Source organism: Poecilia reticulata, linkage group LG10 (genome assembly GCF_000633615.1).
Source record: "Poecilia reticulata strain Guanapo linkage group LG10, Guppy_female_1.0+MT, whole genome shotgun sequence".
Classification (NCBI taxonomy): domain Eukaryota; kingdom Metazoa; phylum Chordata; class Actinopteri; order Cyprinodontiformes; family Poeciliidae; genus Poecilia; species Poecilia reticulata.
The window spans coordinates 29593677-29611836 of NC_024340.1; the positions used below are offsets into that span (position 1 = coordinate 29593677).

The following is an 18160-nucleotide window of genomic DNA, read 5'->3' on the forward strand; positions in this document are numbered from 1 at the left end:
GGTTTCTTGAGGGTTGTGGCCTATTTGTAAATCCTCCTCCACCCGCCCTTGTCTGCCTTTTTCCTGAGCGGTCCTACCCTGGCCTGTTCAGTCTGCAGGAAGCTGGGTGCTGCTGATAGCTAAGGTGGGGGTGATGAGGTGAGGTGGAGGAATCATGTCGACAGAGTCTCCGCCGTGACTCGTTCCGCCCCTCTGAGTTTCATTTCTCCCCCGCCTTCATTTTTCATTTAAGAAGGTGACACAATATGCTCTCAGCCCAAGAAGCCCAAAAGGTACCATCGATTTCCCCTTGTATTGTGAAGCTCTGATGCTTCAGTCATCCAGGGTTCAGAAGTCAGATTGGAGCTCAGGAGAATAAAATGATAAACACACTGAACACTCATAAACAGGATGCCTGATGTTCCCAACTTCTCTGTCAACTATTTACTGGAAAATCTAGATTAAAGAGCTTGTAGAATGTAAGCAAATGTAAAATGTGAACTGTAATTAGAAGTGAGATGATATTTTTGCAAATTAAAAGAGTGTTAGGCATAAGGAATGAGAAACACTGAGCCAGATTCAATCTCGTTAGATCATGTCACTTAAGAATGGAAATGCTTTGCCACCTTGGTTTCATTATGGTGGTGCATTTAAAAGCTGCAGAACTCTCATTCTTTCAAAAACGTCTTTTCATTATACGTCTACTCAGCAGTTTGAGATGGCCATTCCAATTTTTTATTTATTTTTTGGGTGAAATTCGTTCACATGACTGAATGATGGAGCGCATTCAGACTTCTGAGTGAATGGTTTCCGACCCCAAAGTGCAGGCTATTGCAGCCCCAGAATCTGAATTTTTGGGTTTGAGTTTGGGGTCACTCATTCTGCAGAAAAATAACGCAGACTTGACTAAAGGATCAGATTTAGGTCAGATTTGTCTTTGTAACCTTAGTTTTTCTGTTTCTTTCAGTTATATTTATTTAATGTATTTTAAATAAAATAATCACATTCTAGAATGCAGACTTGTCTTCATATGAATTAAACTTAAAAGTCAACTAACTATAAATTCTTCCTCTTTAAAATGAAGAACTACATCAATATCTCTTATTTCTCCGCTTTATTATGTCAAAGATAAAGTATAAGTTGAAATAACTTGCAAAAATTAAATTCTGTAATGTAATAAATATCTTATTTGAAAACCATATTATTGATATGAAATGTAATATGTGCTGTAGCAATTAAATTTCCATATGACATTTTAATATATAGCATGTAACTAAATGGCGGTATAGATTAAAGAACACTGTACAAGACTGAAAGAGGAAAAATAACAAATCTATTAAACGAAGCATCTTGCTGCAAGCAGACATAGCTGAAATCACTACATGCATTAAAGCAAGAAATAAAATCTGGAGGGAAAAAACATAATCAATGTTCTTTCAAACCCTCCCATCTAAAAGCCGACTAAGACATAAAACTTTTGCACTGATTGTTGTATTTTGACAAAGATCTTATGCCACTGCTAGCTAGTGGAAGAGAAATAATTATGTTATTAATTTGAAAAAACGTCCTTAATCAGTGTGGTGTTCGGTTTTTATTGCCGTGTGGTCTTTACAAGGTGGCATCTGTTCCTCCTCTGCCCGGCGGATTGCGCCGTCATCAGGCTCATTAGCTTTGTGGGCTTCTGTCTGCACCGCAGCCTGAACAGTTCATCATTCTGTTTGCTCCTCTTTGTTCAGAAATATCTTTCATTTGCTCACAGGTTTAATAATCACAACATGGCATGGATTCATCATGTTTTAGTTATATCCGCATGATCAATGTGTAAGTTCTCTTTTAACGAAACAGCCTGGGAATAGTTGCATGCATTTGTTAAACGAGAATGTTATAGGGGACTGACTTTTCTTTTTTTAAGGGACATTAATGTTTAAAACGTGTAGCTGGAATTATTTAGATAATGTCTGCAGCGCTACATTAGCCAGTTGTTGCGCTGAAGGAAGTAAAGAGTGATTTCTGCAGTAATTAATTGTAGCTGCCACTCTGAGTCAGATCACAGTCATCTGCTGTGGAAATATGTCCTATATGAGTAAATGGTTACTTCTAAATATGACTTTGATAGATAACAGGTTTAGCTTTTGTCATGGATTGATGTAGGTTTGCTCCACAATGTGCCTTTGCCAACAGCTGTGATAAGTTTCATTTCCTTTTATTTCCAGATCTCCATCTGTGCGCTGCTGATTGTTGCATTTTCATTGAAAGTTTGTTTTCCTGGATTCAGCCACAGCTGCTGTTTCCAGGTTCGGAGGGGTTTCTCCGGGTCATTAAAGCTCTGTCTGTCCTCTTTCTCTGGTAGGATTTTGGGGATGATGGCTCACTGTACGTTACCAAGGTGACCACCACCCACATGGGTAACTACACCTGTCATGCCGATGGATATGACAAACTGTTTCAGACCCATATTCTCCAAGTGAATGGTAAGAAGGTTATATCTTTACTTCTTTCTTTACGCAATTTATCATCATACTGTGCCTGCAGTAGCTTTCAAACAACTTGAACCTTATTACATTTTACATTCTGACCACAAATTTTATTGAGTTTTATTGTGATTTTATCCAATAAGCCAACATAAAGCAGAACATCCCTGTGAACTATAAAGAATATGGTTCATGACTTTCCTTCTTGTGCATTTTTTTCCTTTAGCAAAAATAACATTAAAATACGGTGGAGCAGTTGGTTGCATGTTTTTCCTGCAGTAATAAGGTCCTGGGTTTGAATCCTGCCCAGGGGCTTTCTGCGTGGAGTTTACATGTTCTTCTTTAGCACATCTAAAGATTGTCAGTGACATTAGATTGATGGAAAATCAGCTAACATGTTGAAGACGGATCTTCAACAGGGACTAGGAAGCTTGTAAGAGAAGAGAAGGGAGATGGAAGGCAGAAAATAAAGTAATCCTGGAAGAAAACATTTTAAATGCAACAAAAGACTTCAGATTGGGATGGAGGCTCACCTTCCAAAAGGACGACCATAAACATGGGCTCTGTTATGGAATGGTTTAGATTAAGGCATTGTAAGGGGTTAGAATGGCCCGGTTAAAGTTCAGACCCAAATCCACTTAAGAATTTGTGCCACAAGTGCTCTTTATCCAATATGACTGAATTTGAATAATTTCACAAAGAAGAAAAATCTTCATTTTCCAGCTTTCCTCAAAAACATGCATAAGTAGTTTCAATGGGAGCTGCATATAAAGGCACAGCACATTTCTCAGGTTTATTTGTAAAAAAAAAAATGTTGGAAAATCATATTTTACTTTCCCTCAAGTTCACAACTCCAATAGTTTGTGTTGGTTTATCATGTGATAATTCAATTAATAAGCTGAGGTTTGTCATTTTTACCATGACAAAAAGTAGTTTAAGGCACTTTATGTCCCACATCAGTCCTAACTACTGCAGGCTGTACTCTTTGGTAAAATAAGAGACCTCATAGCTGATGCAAACCTAAGTGGCTGGGGAGTTTTATCAAAGTTTGCTCACAGTAGCAGTAAAATGTGTCAAACCAGCTGCAAAGCAATGTGATAGAGAGAAAAAAGGTCACTCACAGTTGGTGATCTACCTTGAATCATCACTCAAATCTGCAGCTCACCTTGATAATGTGAAGCCATAAGCTTCAGCTCATTGTACAGTACATTGCCCACTCAGCACCAAACAGCAGATGGATGCAGTTAGAAACGTTTCCATGGGCGATTTAACTACTGAGGATGCAGTTCTGTCCCTAGGGAGCAGGTTGAAACAAAAAGTAAAGCTAGAAGAGCAGATACTGAACTTTAATTACCTGGTGCTGATAAACATAATTTACCTTCTGAAGCAGCTGGAGTTTCATGCAATTCACATGATGGCAAAGAAAAATAAAGGCTTTGACAGGTGTGGCCTCCAAAGCCAAAACGTTCCCACCAATTAACTACCGGTATGAAGATTTTAGACACTTTGACAAGCTTCTGAGGTAAACGGCAATTACAAATTGGTTCGAAATGCTATGTTAAGCTCAGCGTTTAGTTTAATAGTTGGTTGTAAAAGAACAATAATCTCCATATAAAGCATGATCTGAATGCCACAGTTTGCCAACGGTTGTCTGCATTGTAAGCCGTATGTCTGCATAAGCATCTGATCGTTTTTCATGTAGAAGGAAGATGCTGACATAATATTTATTGGGTATAATTGGACAAACACTTGACTTTCAACAGATTAGCTAAGCAGTGCTAAATGTAGTTTTGCATAGTGAATGTTAAAGAGTCCCTTTTTTTAATGTTTCAAAATGTTCTGAACTAAATTACAATAATTATAAATAAAACCTTTAACCTTTTAAACTTTGTGGAGACATTTTTGCACTTACTTTCTGCTTTTAAACCCTGAGCTGCAGGACATCGACATTAAAAGGCTTTCCTCTTTTCGGAGGCTTTTGAGCGGCTTTTCCTACAGCAGCTTTGAGTTTTTAATCACCTGCCTGTCTTTATGTTTGAAATTTATTTTTCCTGGTTCGGCTCTGCTCAAGAAGTCACAACTTTGATTAATTTGCCTCTAACAAATTCATCAGAGGTGCCTTTGTTCAAATGTTGTATATGCATAGCAACATAATTCATATTAAATGTATTTTTAGGATAATGGCAGGAACAAAGACCAAATATATATTTTTCTTCTTTTTATTTCTGAAGGGCGACTAAAATCTCCAACTTCTGTTGGTATAAAACTATAACATTGTAATTTACAAATAGACAATATTTATAGCACTTTAGTGTTAGTGGAAATAATGTGTATGATTAGTGTTTTAGGGTTTGCACATCAAACCTTTTAGTTAGCAGTGTCCACCTCTGGTTATGTAGCTATCTGATATTATTCTGACACCGACTGTTAGGCCAAAAACAATTGAGGTTAGCTTGTAGTTGGTTTTTCTTCAACATTATGTGGTTTGGCTATAGAAAAACCACAGTTCTCTAATTAGTTTAGGCACAGAACAAATTTGTTTCCTGCCACTTCAAAGAAAATAAAGTTTTTTTTCATACCATACGGACTATCTGCTCAAACGCAACACCCACAGTTGATTGGTCCTATGAATGGTCAGACATTTATTTAGACATTTGCAGCAAAGCTGTTTCTTGGGAATAAATAAATCCATTCAGTGATTATGTTTTCAGATTTCTGGTGATGTTTGACGGTGCACATTGAGTTAAGAGTGTCTGACACAAAAGCCTCTTTCAGAAAGTGTGATTTAGATTTCTTTACCTGCTTTTATAACCAGCAGAAAGGCAGATTGGTTTTTATTTCATATTTTTACCATCTTTAGGTTTCTGGCTTTAAAATATAATATAAAATATATATATGGTATTTTAAAAATTCCAATTATTGTGCAAATAATAGTCTTTAGTGATGCTTTCAGAATAAAAATCTTGGCACTTTTATTTTATTCACACTTTTCTTTACCTGCTGCTAAAAGCCTCACACTTCATTCACGATAACATTGTGAATGAAGACTGTCAATGCTTGATTGACATTGGCAGGTTTTTAGTTAGTTTTTCTTCTAATTGGTTTGGGTGAGTTTGATGGCCCATGTGAATGCTAAAACAGACGTACATTGTAGAGGCCAAAGGTGAAGAGATGAAGCTTCAGTAAATGAGAGTAAATTTCATGAGGTGGGTGCAAATAAACCACTTTGTAAAGTCAGTGAATGTGTTCCACTTGCATTTGACAGACAGCTGGATCATTATCATTCTTCTAACAGATTACTGAGAGGTTAATTGTACTGATATACAGACCTTATTGTGCATATGGAGACTGCCAGAATCTCGAGAGACCAATAACTTTGGGTTGTAATTAATATTGTAACTTCCACATGACCTTTCAATGAAGGCTGACTTTTACATTCTCAGTGTAGGTGAAGTCTCAGAGGACCTGTATCACCCTACCAAGATTAGATTTTGTACAACTCAATTAAGAAAGAGCTAAAATGGGATAATCCTAATCCAAACTGTCAATCTCTGCAACACCAGAAAAAAAGCTACAAAGATTCCAAGTCTAAGTAAAAATTAGTGACAAAAAGTTTGAGAGTCCAGAGCTGTTTCATTATTTAATTAATCAAAACCAAAATTTCTGGAAAATAAATGGCCTTCATTTATTTAGATGTTAGTATTTGGTTTTACCACCATCCACATTAAGTTTCTTTCCAATGTTGATCACTTTGGCTCAACATGTGTTTTTTTTTCTCATAGAAAAATAAAATTAAGACAATGTCATGTTATCTCTTTTTAAAAACACAGTCAACTGTTTTGGGCTCATCATAAACTGATCTAAACAATCTGTATTTAATCTGAGGTAATCCTGGCTACCTGTGTGACTTAAGCAAAACAAGACCATGTTAATTCATTCTATTTTCTTCTTCTAGATCACATAATGATAAATCTAACTGAAAAACTAACATTTGTGGGTGAAAAGCATAACAAAGATGCAATAACCTGGTTACCAGTTATTGTGTGCACCCCATTACATTAAAATTGTTCTGAATCCCCTTTTGAGTTAGATTTCACATTCAGGCTTTTTTGGTTGTAGTCTGTTAGCAACATTTTGAGCAGGTAAAATATTACCCACTTTGCTCTGCAAAAGATGCTTCAATCTGTCAGAACAGATCTTCTGTCAAATTATTTCTGAAATTTGGCAAGATCAGTCCAAAAGAATTTTTGTTGAAAAGTCTTGTTTTGCTCATTGCATAAGTAGTTTTTTTGCATTTTGCTTTTTTTCCCCCCATTTTTGATATTTCCTCCTAAAATTTGATTGGTTCTCAGTGGAATATTAGTCACATAGTAGGTGGAAAGTTCACTAAAAATGCAAAACCAATCACATTGTTTTCCTGCTCAACAGTTTATACAATAGTTTTACAAAACACTGCAGATCTGGCATAAAATATAAAAATGGCCTTATTTACATTCATATTAAATCAATAGCAAAATATTAAGTTAATGTTTGTTGTTTTAGTTTTGTGCTTTCTGTTTTAGAAAGATTTTAGTTTCAATCTTTTTTGAAAGACCCTGATGTAGCAAAGCCAACTGTAAAAAGTTTTTGTTTTTGTACATACTGCCCACCTCATCTTTATGAAGACTGTCTATAGTGCTATCTTCAATACATGTTGTTATTCTAAAGATGTTTGTTTTGTTGGGCTTATTTATTAGTTTTGATTTGTTGTGCCAGCTCTTTTGTTGCAGTGACCCCTCTTTACCCACTACAATCAATAAAGTTGCATCTCATTTGTTCACTGTGGCTGCAAAGTTTGTCCACCTTCACAGCCACTTTAGCAGAAAACAAATCACTGTGTAGAATAGATTAATGGAAGTCAAACTAAAACATACAGTATTGCTTTCTTTATTGGAATACAGCATTCCCAGAGGATTTAAAGTTTCAAGTATTCAGGATGCATTTTAATATTTTTGTTGCTTTAAAAATTTAGTTTTTTGCAACTTTCAGCCTCTGACGTAACTCATTTTGGTTGAAGTCGGAGGTTTTAGAAGGACATTGTCAGCTTGGAGGTCAGCTGTGGGTGGTAGGTAGTGATGGCGTCTTTGTGTGTGCTGATTCTTGGCTTTAAAATAATCCTTCTCTCCTTAAATGTCATATTTTTAGTGAGAGGAGGGCAGAGGTAGAGGTGGTGTCAGACTAATGAGAGCTTACCTCCATACACTGTGCACACTCTGGAACCAAACCTTGATTGAACTGGGTTTTTCTCTTTCTCCACTGTTAGTCGATGTGCGGATACTTGCAGGCCCCAAGGTGAATGCCGTGAGGTTGTAAGGGTTTTTTCCCCTCTCCTGTAGTACCAAAGGAATGCCTGCAGCTAAAAAGTCTGGGTCTTAGCAGTGTGTAGCTGGAAATGAGCCCAGACAAGAAGTGTGGATTTGCTGTGTCTGGTTGGGGTTGGAGGGAAGATGTTTGCTGTGGGAATAAAACCTGGACAACAACGCAGATTTTGCTTTGAATGAATATGGATCGATCGTATATTTTACAGAATTTGTATAAATTGTAAAAGGCGCTAAGAAAGGACTACTGATCCTCATAGTCAAAAATAATCTTACAATAGTTTGGTAATACTGATCTGGTTTAACATTGATCCTAGACTTAACCCAATACCAAGCATCGATCCAAAGTATTGATCAAGGCATTTTAAATATCGGAGCAATGAACTCCAATCTTCTTCCGATCTGTGTTGTCGCCCTGTTGTCCACAGTAGATTCTAAATGGCTGTAAAATCAACAAACTGGGAGGGCTTTATCTCACTGCATTACAGAAACAATTGGTTGATCATTTTAAGCATTTGAAAAATCTGGCAAGTATGGCAGCGTGTTTGTACACTGTAGTTCACACAGGTGATGCTCTGCTGCACGTCTAGCTGTGAAAGGATGCATTTTATTACGCCGGTGATGTTTCTGGATTATTATGAAATGTTAATGGCTCAAGAAAATATATTTTTGTTAGTTGTAGCTTCATTTGGAGACACATGAACGTTTCTCCAAATGAGCAATGTATTGTGTGATAATAGATGATTTCAAAGCAAATAAAAAACCTATCTCCAACATTCTCTGAAAATATCAAACTAAAAGCACTTCCTGTTCTGTTAAATCAGAAGTTCACTCATTTACTTACACTTTGCCTCAGTCATGTTTTACTTTATTTTCAACATCTTTATTATTTAGAGAGCATGTGGATTTAGAAAATGGTTTCCAAATATTAATAAATCTTCTCCAGCTCAGTGTGAGGAGAAGAAAACAAAGATGGAGGAGTGAACAATAACGCCTAATAATTTGTCTAATAGGGTAAATGTTACATTTGATACATGTTCAAAGTAACATAAAGGAGCCTTTAGCAGCTTTCTTTTGGTTAGAACTCAGGTCAGCCATATTGGATAGTGAACTCGGAGCTGCCGTCTGACTTGATGGAGCGTTGAAGATTTTCCAACTGGGAACTAACAACTTCCAGATACAAAGAGAACATAGTTTTAACCTAAATGTCTCAGATCTAGGAAAAATGGCATCACTAACTCATGTATGACATGAGTCTTGGATTTCGTTTTGTACTACAATTATTTTCTAATTACAAAAAATGCACTGTTGACATAAATACAAATAACTGTAAATTAGTAACTGGTAATTTATATCATGCCCTTATAATTCATACTAATAAAAACATCTGGAATCTTGGTCTCTCCGAGGAAAAGGAGAATCTCTTGTTAAATTGTACTTTTATTTTTCATGCAATGGAATCAAATCTCTGTGGAAAATTGAATTCCATGAATTCCTTTTACCAAATAACTCAAACAGAAAATACTGGGGGGGGGGGGATAAGCATCTAGTACCTCTTCTGAGGAGGAAAGATGAGGAAAAATGTAGCAGATTTCCCTGAGGTTCCATTATACTTTTTATAAGTTTAGTTCCACATCTTTTTTTACAACCCCTCTAGCTGTTTTATTCTTTTACTTTTGTTTTACATTTAAAAGTACTGTTTCACTAGCTCTGTAAAGAGTATGCAAGGTCCTGGATGCACACTGACTCCCACATCTCCACGGGAAAGTAATAACTGGAGAGATGTTTCATCATGTGGTAGCTTTATTTGTCACGCTTTGTGTAACTGCGGGATGCAGAGCTTCGTCTTGTACATTAATGCCATGGATGTTCACTTGATTGTGTACTCTCTGATCAGTTCCCACAGCCCACCAGATCTGGCCAGCATGTTTAATTTTTATCACCAAGGGTTTAATTTGATTGAAGCTTTGTAATAAGTCTTCCTGGGCTTGTTGGAAATGTCCCAGTTGTGGGATGTTGAAGTAGTCTCCTGCCACGATGTTTCTGTGCATCCCTGCTCATCTTGTGAAGCACCAAAGCAGACGGGAGCCTTGCTGAGTGATTGACGACCGGCTCGGGAGCTTTATGATGGAGCTGTCAGCCCTGCCGTGTCACGTTCTCCTGGCAGTGACTCTCCTGACGCTCTCAGAAACGCATCAGAATGCATTTTCTCTCACATCTTGTCTGAATCAAGTTTGGAGTAGGAAAAAAAGTGCCACTTTTTTCTAATTTCTAGTGTTTCAAGCGACAAGATTTTTTTGGGAATAAATGAATAAAAGACAGTGAAATTAGCTTGTTTCTATACACAAATGACTGTAACACATAGAACTAAATATAAAACAGTATAGACATGTGACTGTCAGCATATTAACATCTGGCATTGTTGATTTATCCCTCCACTTCTTATGTATGGAGTTTGTTTAATGCATGTAAATGCATAAGAATAAAAAGTTTATTTTCAGTAATTTTATTTAAAAATATGAATCTTGTTCTATAGATTCACTACAAACCAATATATTTAAAGCAATTGTTTATTTTAACTTGAATTATTATGGCTTACAGGTAATAAAATTAAAATGTCATTTTCTCACATTAGAATTTAACATCAGACAATAAAAAGAGGATTTCAATACAGAAATGTTTTAAATCATTGACACCCACTAAAAGATCTATTATTGAAAGATGGCAAGAATAGAGTTTTAAAATATCAACAAATTTAATCTACAGTTAAACAATTTAAATCTAATAAAGTTACATTACAGTTTCCATCAAGTGTATTAGTTCCTTAATATCAACCAAATTACTTTATAAGTGATCAGGTTACCGTCCAAAATAAATGAAATTTAGTAAAATTGGAGGTGGATTTATCATTCAGAACTGACCACAGCTTCTTGTTTCAGATGTGTTTTAAACATTTTTAAAATGTATTTAGTATAAAACCCAATTTATAGTAAATACAACATAAAACCCTGTATAATGTAAGCTATACAAGTCAACAAATGTTCAGGGTGTGTTTTGTGATGCCTTGTACCTCCACCTCTAACGTACCTGATGGCTACATCCTCAGGGCTGCACAGTGACGCAGTTGGTAGCTCTGTTGCCTTGCAGCAAGAAGGTTCTGGGTTCGATTCCCGGCCAGGGTCTTTCTGCATGGAGTTTGCATGTTCTCTCTGTGCATGCTGGGTTTTCTCCGGGTACTCCGGTTTCCTCGCACCATCCAAAAACATGACTGTCAGGTTAATTGGTCTCTCTAAATTCTCCTTAGGTGTGTGTGCATGGTTGTTTGTCCTGTCTGTCTCTGTGTTGCCCTGCGACAGACTGGCGACCTGTCCAGGTGACCCCGCCTCTCGCCCAAAACGTTACCTGGAGATGGGCACCAGCACCTCCAGACCCCACGAGGGATAAGGCCGTAAAGTGGATGGATGGATGGATGGATGGATGGATGGATGGATGGATGGATGGATGGATGGATGGATGGATGGATGGATGGATGGATGGATGGATGGATGGNTGGATGGATGGATGGATGGATGGATGGATGGATGGATGGATGGATGGATGGATGGATGGATGGATGGATGGATGGATGGATGGATGGATGGATGGATTCTCACACTCTGGTTCTGTTCACATTTTCAGAACCAGAATCAGATGTTCTGTTCACATGTTCAGACATTCTAGGTTAGATTTGGTTATGTGAAGATTCATCAATGTATCCGAAATGTCCAGCCTGAGTGAGGTTACTATGGAGATGAATAGTTTACATGGTTCTTATAACTCTTTGTATTAGGCAGAATAGAGATCTTTTCTTGGCTCATGTTAGCCTTGAGACAACCTCTGTTTCCACATCAGCACAATCGTAGAATGTGAGCTGCTGAAACTTTCCTTATGTTAAGTTACTCCTGAACCAGAGACTCAGACGTGTTGTGCGTGGATCAAGAAGAAAAAGGATCAGACTGTTTCTGGAAATCAAGATCCCAGAACGTGAAGAAAAATCTAAAAGGGGAATAGTCAGCACAGCCATCTACAAGGAAACTCCAGACCTTTGTGTTTCTCTTTGAATACCTATTATGTTATACTTTATATAGTTTTAATAGTTTTATCCACTTAAACTCATAAAGGACTTAACCCTGAGAGAAAACAGTGTATTATAATCGAACAATTATCTTGGTTCTCTTGGGATCAGCTAAGTTTGTTTTGAACCTAATTACATGCATTAAATATGGATTTTAGTTTCTTTAATGCTGCAGTTAACATTTGAATTGGCTACCCCACTTTCTTTGCAACCAGATAAACTCTCAATATCTGCTTTCTTGAATTCAACTCTTTCCCTTTTAACAACTGTATGGACCTATCAGTGACCAGAAGAAATTACAGCCACAAATTAAGGAAAGCACAATGGCACATGAGTCTTCTCTCCTGCATTCACAAAGGAAATTTACTGACTAAAGCTCTTTGCTAATAATGAGCCTTTAACTAAGTAATGACCTTTATTGAGTTCTGTGGGTGGCCAATGGGAATTACAGCAGCAACACAGATAAATGTGAGTCCTCCCACAAATGTTTTTGCACTTCACTGTTCTCATGTTTCAATTGTAACAGCAGCCATTATGTCAAACTGGGAAGGAATGCAATTGATATTTAAATTAGAGATTTGACTGAAAAATCTGAAATGAGAAAGCTCATTTCATTATATTTCTGTTCTGCGTGAATATTTGGGGAGTTTGACTCTGCGCTAAATAATCTGAAGTATTTTCCACCCACTGTCAGCCTATTTTCTTCTCTTCTACTCTCATCTCGTGTTTTAAGCAGTTTTCATATTACAAAATCTAATCAAAACTTTATACACAACCACTTCTTTTATGATGAGTGGGTTTGGTACTTATTTGGTACTTTTTGGAGTTTCAGTTTTCAAAAATTCGTTGTCACACAGAATGCATTTCACTATTTTATTGGGATATTGTGTAAGATAAAAAGTGTATAAGATATATAGTGTATAGCTGAACAAGAAAGAAAATGGCTTCTCGCTGTTTTACAAATACAAATCCAAAAGGTCTGGTATGCACTTTTGTTCTGGCGCCCTTTTATTCTGATACTCCTAAATAAAATCCAGTGCAATCTTTTGCTTTAAGAAGCCAGATATTCAGTAAATACAGTCCAGCAGTTTGTTGTTGAACAAACAGCAGCTTGAAGCACTCCAACTGGGTAAGAGATAAAGATGCAGAGAAAATTGAAGCAGGTTCAGGTTATAAAATGTCCCAAGCTCTAGATGTTTGCATGCAAGCCAAAAAGATGTCAGTTTTGGCCTCATCAGATCGTCTTCTACATGTTTACTGACCTAAATGCATTTGAGAATCTGTGTCAAGACTCAAAACTGTGTCCACATGCTCTCTCCATCCCATCTGACTGAGTTTTGGTTAGACTGCAGGAGAAGAATGGGCCAACATGTTGAACTCCAGATGTGCAAAACTGAAAGACACATCAGAAATAACTTTCAGCTGATGCTGTTCAACAAATTGACTGGAGTAGCTAAATACAGATGGATGCATAACTCTTTGGGTTACTTGTAAAAAGTAAAAAGATGAAACGGAAGTTATATAACCTTTCATTTAACCAATGTGCACCAGGTGGTTCACCACATCAAACTTACAAGAAATCACTAAATAACTTCAGTTTTGACTAAATTCATGCAAACTTTGACTCCAAATCTACTAGCATGTTAAATAAGTCAGAAGTAGAAATTATTTTTCAATAACCGATCAAACCCCTAGCTTCCAGATTGAACTGAAACCTACAGAGATCTCACCTGATCTATTCTTCCTCGCTTTTGTACACCATAGATCAGAAAGCTTCGGTTCTGGTGTTATTCTAAAAAAGCTTGCTTGCTAGTGTCCATGTGCCATCTGCACTAATGAATGCATGGACAAAAAAATCCTGAATCAGTAAGTGCACCTTTAACTTACTCAAATTATTCTTTAAAATGAGTAAATTTAAGATAATTCAAAAATGTTTCCCAGATTTCAAAGCAAACCAATTATCAGAAGGCCAACAAGGCATCCGCTGAAGAACTGAGAGCAGGAAATAAATAGGATTCTGTCAAGCAGAAATATAATTGTAATATTTCTAGTGATATTTTTAAGCCTTAAACGGCTTCAACATTCTAAATCCCACTTGGATACGCAATTCAAAACTCCATGCATACAGACGCAGGATGGACTGGAACTGGAGAGTAAATCTGTTTTCCTACTAAAATGTCAAATAAATATTTATGAAATATACTATTTATCCAAGCTTTTCTTTTTGCAGATTCTGTCTAAGCATGACTGGACTTTTCTCCACACTGGTTTAATCCCACAACTTCATGCTAACCTGAGATTATATTACATCTGTGTGTGGTTGCCTATGTTAAAATTACTTAATTCACAAATTGCATTGATATTACTACCTACATTCAGTTTGATAATCGAAGCCTCAGCTAGATTAACATAGTTATTTTAAGTCTACAGGTGCATCTTAATGGAAATCAAAGAATTTAACTAATTTAAGAAGTGAAACTCAGATTAGTTACAAAGCTGTGTGTTTCAAGTGTCTGGATATTTCTGTATATTTTGATGCTAATGAAGAGAAATTAAAAAATCTCTTTCTCAAAAATGAGATTTATTTACATTAACTCAACAAAAAGTGATGTGCAAAGACAAATGTTATGTTATGGCCACGTTATGGGTCAGGCAGTAATGGGGTTTAGTTTGTCATTGTCACGTGTTATTGGAAAATGAATTGGAAAGAAAAACTGTGTCACAGAGATAATTTCAGTTTGGAGAAACAAAAACCTTTTAAAAGTTTGAAATTACAAGTTGTGGATTACAAATAAAGTTGGTGCTTCTAGGCAGTTATTTAAAAAAAAAATTCTTGAGTTATTATTAAAAGATTAGAGATACAAGAACCAACAGCGCAAATAAGCTGAATGCTGATATTAGAGCAAACCTCGGCTTCAATTTCTCAGGCTGTTCGTCTCCATGCCACTCTGCACTGATGCAATAACTCATTCAAAATAAAACTGACAAATGTTTGTTTATACACAGTATATCTTAGAGTAAACTGACATTTCTACATTACTCTTATGAGGTGTTCTATTATCCTGAAGATATCAGTCTGTTTGTAATAAATCTACATGATTTAACGTTTGAGTTGAATTATTAAAATAAACTTTTTACAATATTGTAATTGATTAAAATACACTTTTAAATTTAGACAGATAAAATACTAGACAATAAAGATATATTGCAGCACGCACCATCAACAAAAAGCATTTGCACGCTTTAGTATCTGCAAACACTTGAATGCACTTTGAGCGTTCGGCTGCTGGGATATAAAAAGGGAAAAGGGATAAACTGCGCTTAACAGAAATTACAAAATAATGGCTTCTATAGGTTCTATTGCAGTAGTGTTTTTAGTGCTGAGAGGCACCAAGGTAACAGGAGAGTCTGTGCCGCTGTGATTGGTAGGGATCGTGCATTAAGAGCCCTTGTGGCCCACAGGGCATTCTCTCTTGGCGGCTAGGAAGATGCAAACTCCAAAACCCTGGTGTGCTGTGATTACCAGGTGGCTGTGGCAGCAATCTCTAGTCCTTTCATTCACCTGGCTGAGTAAAGACTTCCTCTGACCACAAGCCACAGGAAATGGTCTCTAGCCCGCGTCTGCTTTCTCTGCAGATGCCAGAACTCTCATTTCCGTCATCAGCTCAGACATCAGAAGTCCATTTCAGACAACAAACAAAAAACTTCCACTGATTTGGGTCACTGAAGCTGAAACGGGACAGTACAAAACAAAATAGTGGGATGGAGATTTGATGTCCTCAGGTTGTCATGGTTATATGGGAAACACTGTGGAACGAATCAGGTTGCTTTTTAAAGTATTTGTTTGTCCCTGTCCAACTTTCAGTCACAGTTTCTTTCAGATAAAGTTTATTTTTGAAAGGTTTTATCACTGTTATGGTAGTTAAGGAATGCATCTCCCTTTAGAGGATTATTCAAATCCTTTCTTTTGATATTCCCCATGTTTTGTGGACTAAAATTTAAACAAGTTAGCCTCAGGCTATAGAACAAAACTTGTGGCATCTCAGCCAATGCATAAATGAATATTATTTATCCATTTGAGTGGATTATTGATTTATGCTAATTTGTGAATGTTGGAAATACAGTATGAAGGAGTGGTTGTATTTGTTTGTTTTGCTTTGGGGGATACTAAACCCTTGAAACTCTGGCATGAACCTGACGGGCAGTCCGAAACGTGTAACACCAGATGCTCATTTAGTTTCTGCCTTTTCTCTTTTCTCACATTTTGTTTTCACTGCCTCTATCCTCTCATCTCGCTTGACAAAAGGTTACAGAAAATCAATAGTAACCAAGCAAAATCAATAGCATCAGAGCAACAGTTGGCTCCCTTATTTATCTATCTGATGTGTTTGGTTTCATGAAGCACATTAACCTTATCTAAACATGTTCAGCAATGCTTCAAATGCACTCAAACCTACTGATAGTGTATGCTAATGTGGAGTCAGAAGTTTACTTGGCTTCTTATCTAAACCATCTTGTTTGATAAGGGTTAGTAACTTCTTAAACGATGATACTAATGTAAACAGCAGTGTGGAACAAAGCAGAGTTTGTGTTGATGCAGCTCTTATCTTGTTTTCCTGCCACCTTCCAGTCCCTCCAGTCATCAGAGTTTACCCAGAGAGCCAAGCCCGGGAGCCAGGAGTTACCGCCAGCCTGCGGTGTCACGCTGAGGGCATCCCCAGCCCACAACTCTCCTGGCTCAAGAACGGCATGGACATAAAGACCAAGCTGTCCAAACAGCTCACCCTGCAAGGTGAACAGAAGTCCTGATTTATGATCTACTCCAAGTATTTATTAGTTTCTTGTACCATAGCATTTCCTGAGGATGGCAATTTAAAATGTGAAAATGTGATTACTGGTTCAGCGATGGGCTGGTGGAATAAATAAAAGCTTATACACATATAGATTCAGGAACACAGTTGAAACCAGAAGTTTACATACACCAAATAAAGCCAAACCTTGTTTTTTTTTTATTGCTCTCTGAAGTTACATCAGACCAAACTCATCTTGTTTCAGGTCAGTTAGACTTCAGACAAAGAGGGAAAAAACAAATATGTCTCTTCATTCCATGTATGTAAAGTTTTGGCCTTTACTGTAGATGTGGGTTGCTCATATTGGATCCCCGATAATTAGTTTTAGTTACATTTGTTGTATAGTTCAATTGGTTAAATTCATTAAAATGAAATAGTAACATAATTATCAACTCTTCAAATTAATTGAATACACAGAACAATTCAATTAATTTTGTCCATGAAACTTCAAAATGACTATTGGCTATTGTGACAAGTAGTAGTTAAAAAGATAGTAAGTAGTTTCTTTTCATAGAGAGCTTTTATTCTGAAGCAGTGATCTGAGTCACATTGAGTTTCCAGTTTCATAAGAGTTTTTTGAAGGGTTTTCTGCTGAATAATGTCTGGAACATCTAATTTTACTCAGATTTTCAGAGACAAAAGCATCATCATCACCATGTGCAGCATTTGTTCTTATCTGTCAAAAAGGGGCTACCTGTTTGACTCCTGTTTTATGTAATGGATGAACCATCTGGTTTGAGTTTCACACATTTTAGACACACTTATTTCTATGAATCATTCAGTTACAGAGTCCAGAGCATGCAAGCTAATACTATTGGGTATTTAATTAGGTATTTGCTTTCTACAACTCTATTCCACCTACAAGTAATTTATTTGTCATGTAGACATGTGATTTTAGTCTAAAACAGCGGTTAATATGGTTAGAGATGTTGAGCAGGACTGTATGAATCATACTGGAAATTAAATAAGCTAGCCACAGATGAAAAATATTCCTGTTTGGGGAAATACTTAACATTTTCTGCAGCTAATGGCACAATATGCATGAATAAAACAAAACAAAACTTTGCAGAGTAACTCATTATTTATGCTATTTTCAATGTGATTCATTTGCTGTGTAGTTTAGACCAAAGTCTGGTTTTCTTCTGAAGCTCTTGGGCTTAGTGTGACCTCAATGATTCACAAACATGTTTTTTAACCACCACCTTCTAACGTTTTGTCAGGCTTGCTAATAAACCCAACTTAAATCAGAAAGATTGTTTGAAGGTTCAGAAATTTTCAACCAGCAAATGATCCTGTTATGAACTTCCTTACTTTGAACTCCTGCCTTTGTGAATTCGCCCTGAAACAAACACCATCCGTCTGTTATGTAATGGCACCAAAAGATGGGAA

General features: G+C 36.7%; 1 protein-coding gene and 1 long non-coding RNA gene across 4 annotated transcripts in view; one reads left to right on the top strand and one right to left on the bottom strand.

The window, feature by feature from the left end:
* fstl5 (follistatin-like 5) overlaps nt 1-18160 on the top strand; it is a 186918-nt gene that overhangs the window by 133702 nt on the left and 35056 nt on the right. For all 3 annotated transcript variants that reach the window (XM_017307175.1, XM_017307174.1, XM_008421086.2), the window contains 2 exons: nt 2330-2450; nt 16552-16713. In XM_017307175.1, coding sequence (XP_017162664.1) covers nt 2330-2450; nt 16552-16713 — 283 coding nt within the window. The remainder of the gene's footprint in view (nt 1-2329; nt 2451-16551; nt 16714-18160) is intronic.
* LOC103471851 (uncharacterized) lies at nt 12900-14931 on the bottom strand. The gene is made up of 2 exons (XR_534731.2): nt 14830-14931; nt 12900-13314 (listed from the first exon to the last, which is right to left on the bottom strand). It is a non-coding gene; the product is annotated as an uncharacterized LOC103471851 (long non-coding RNA).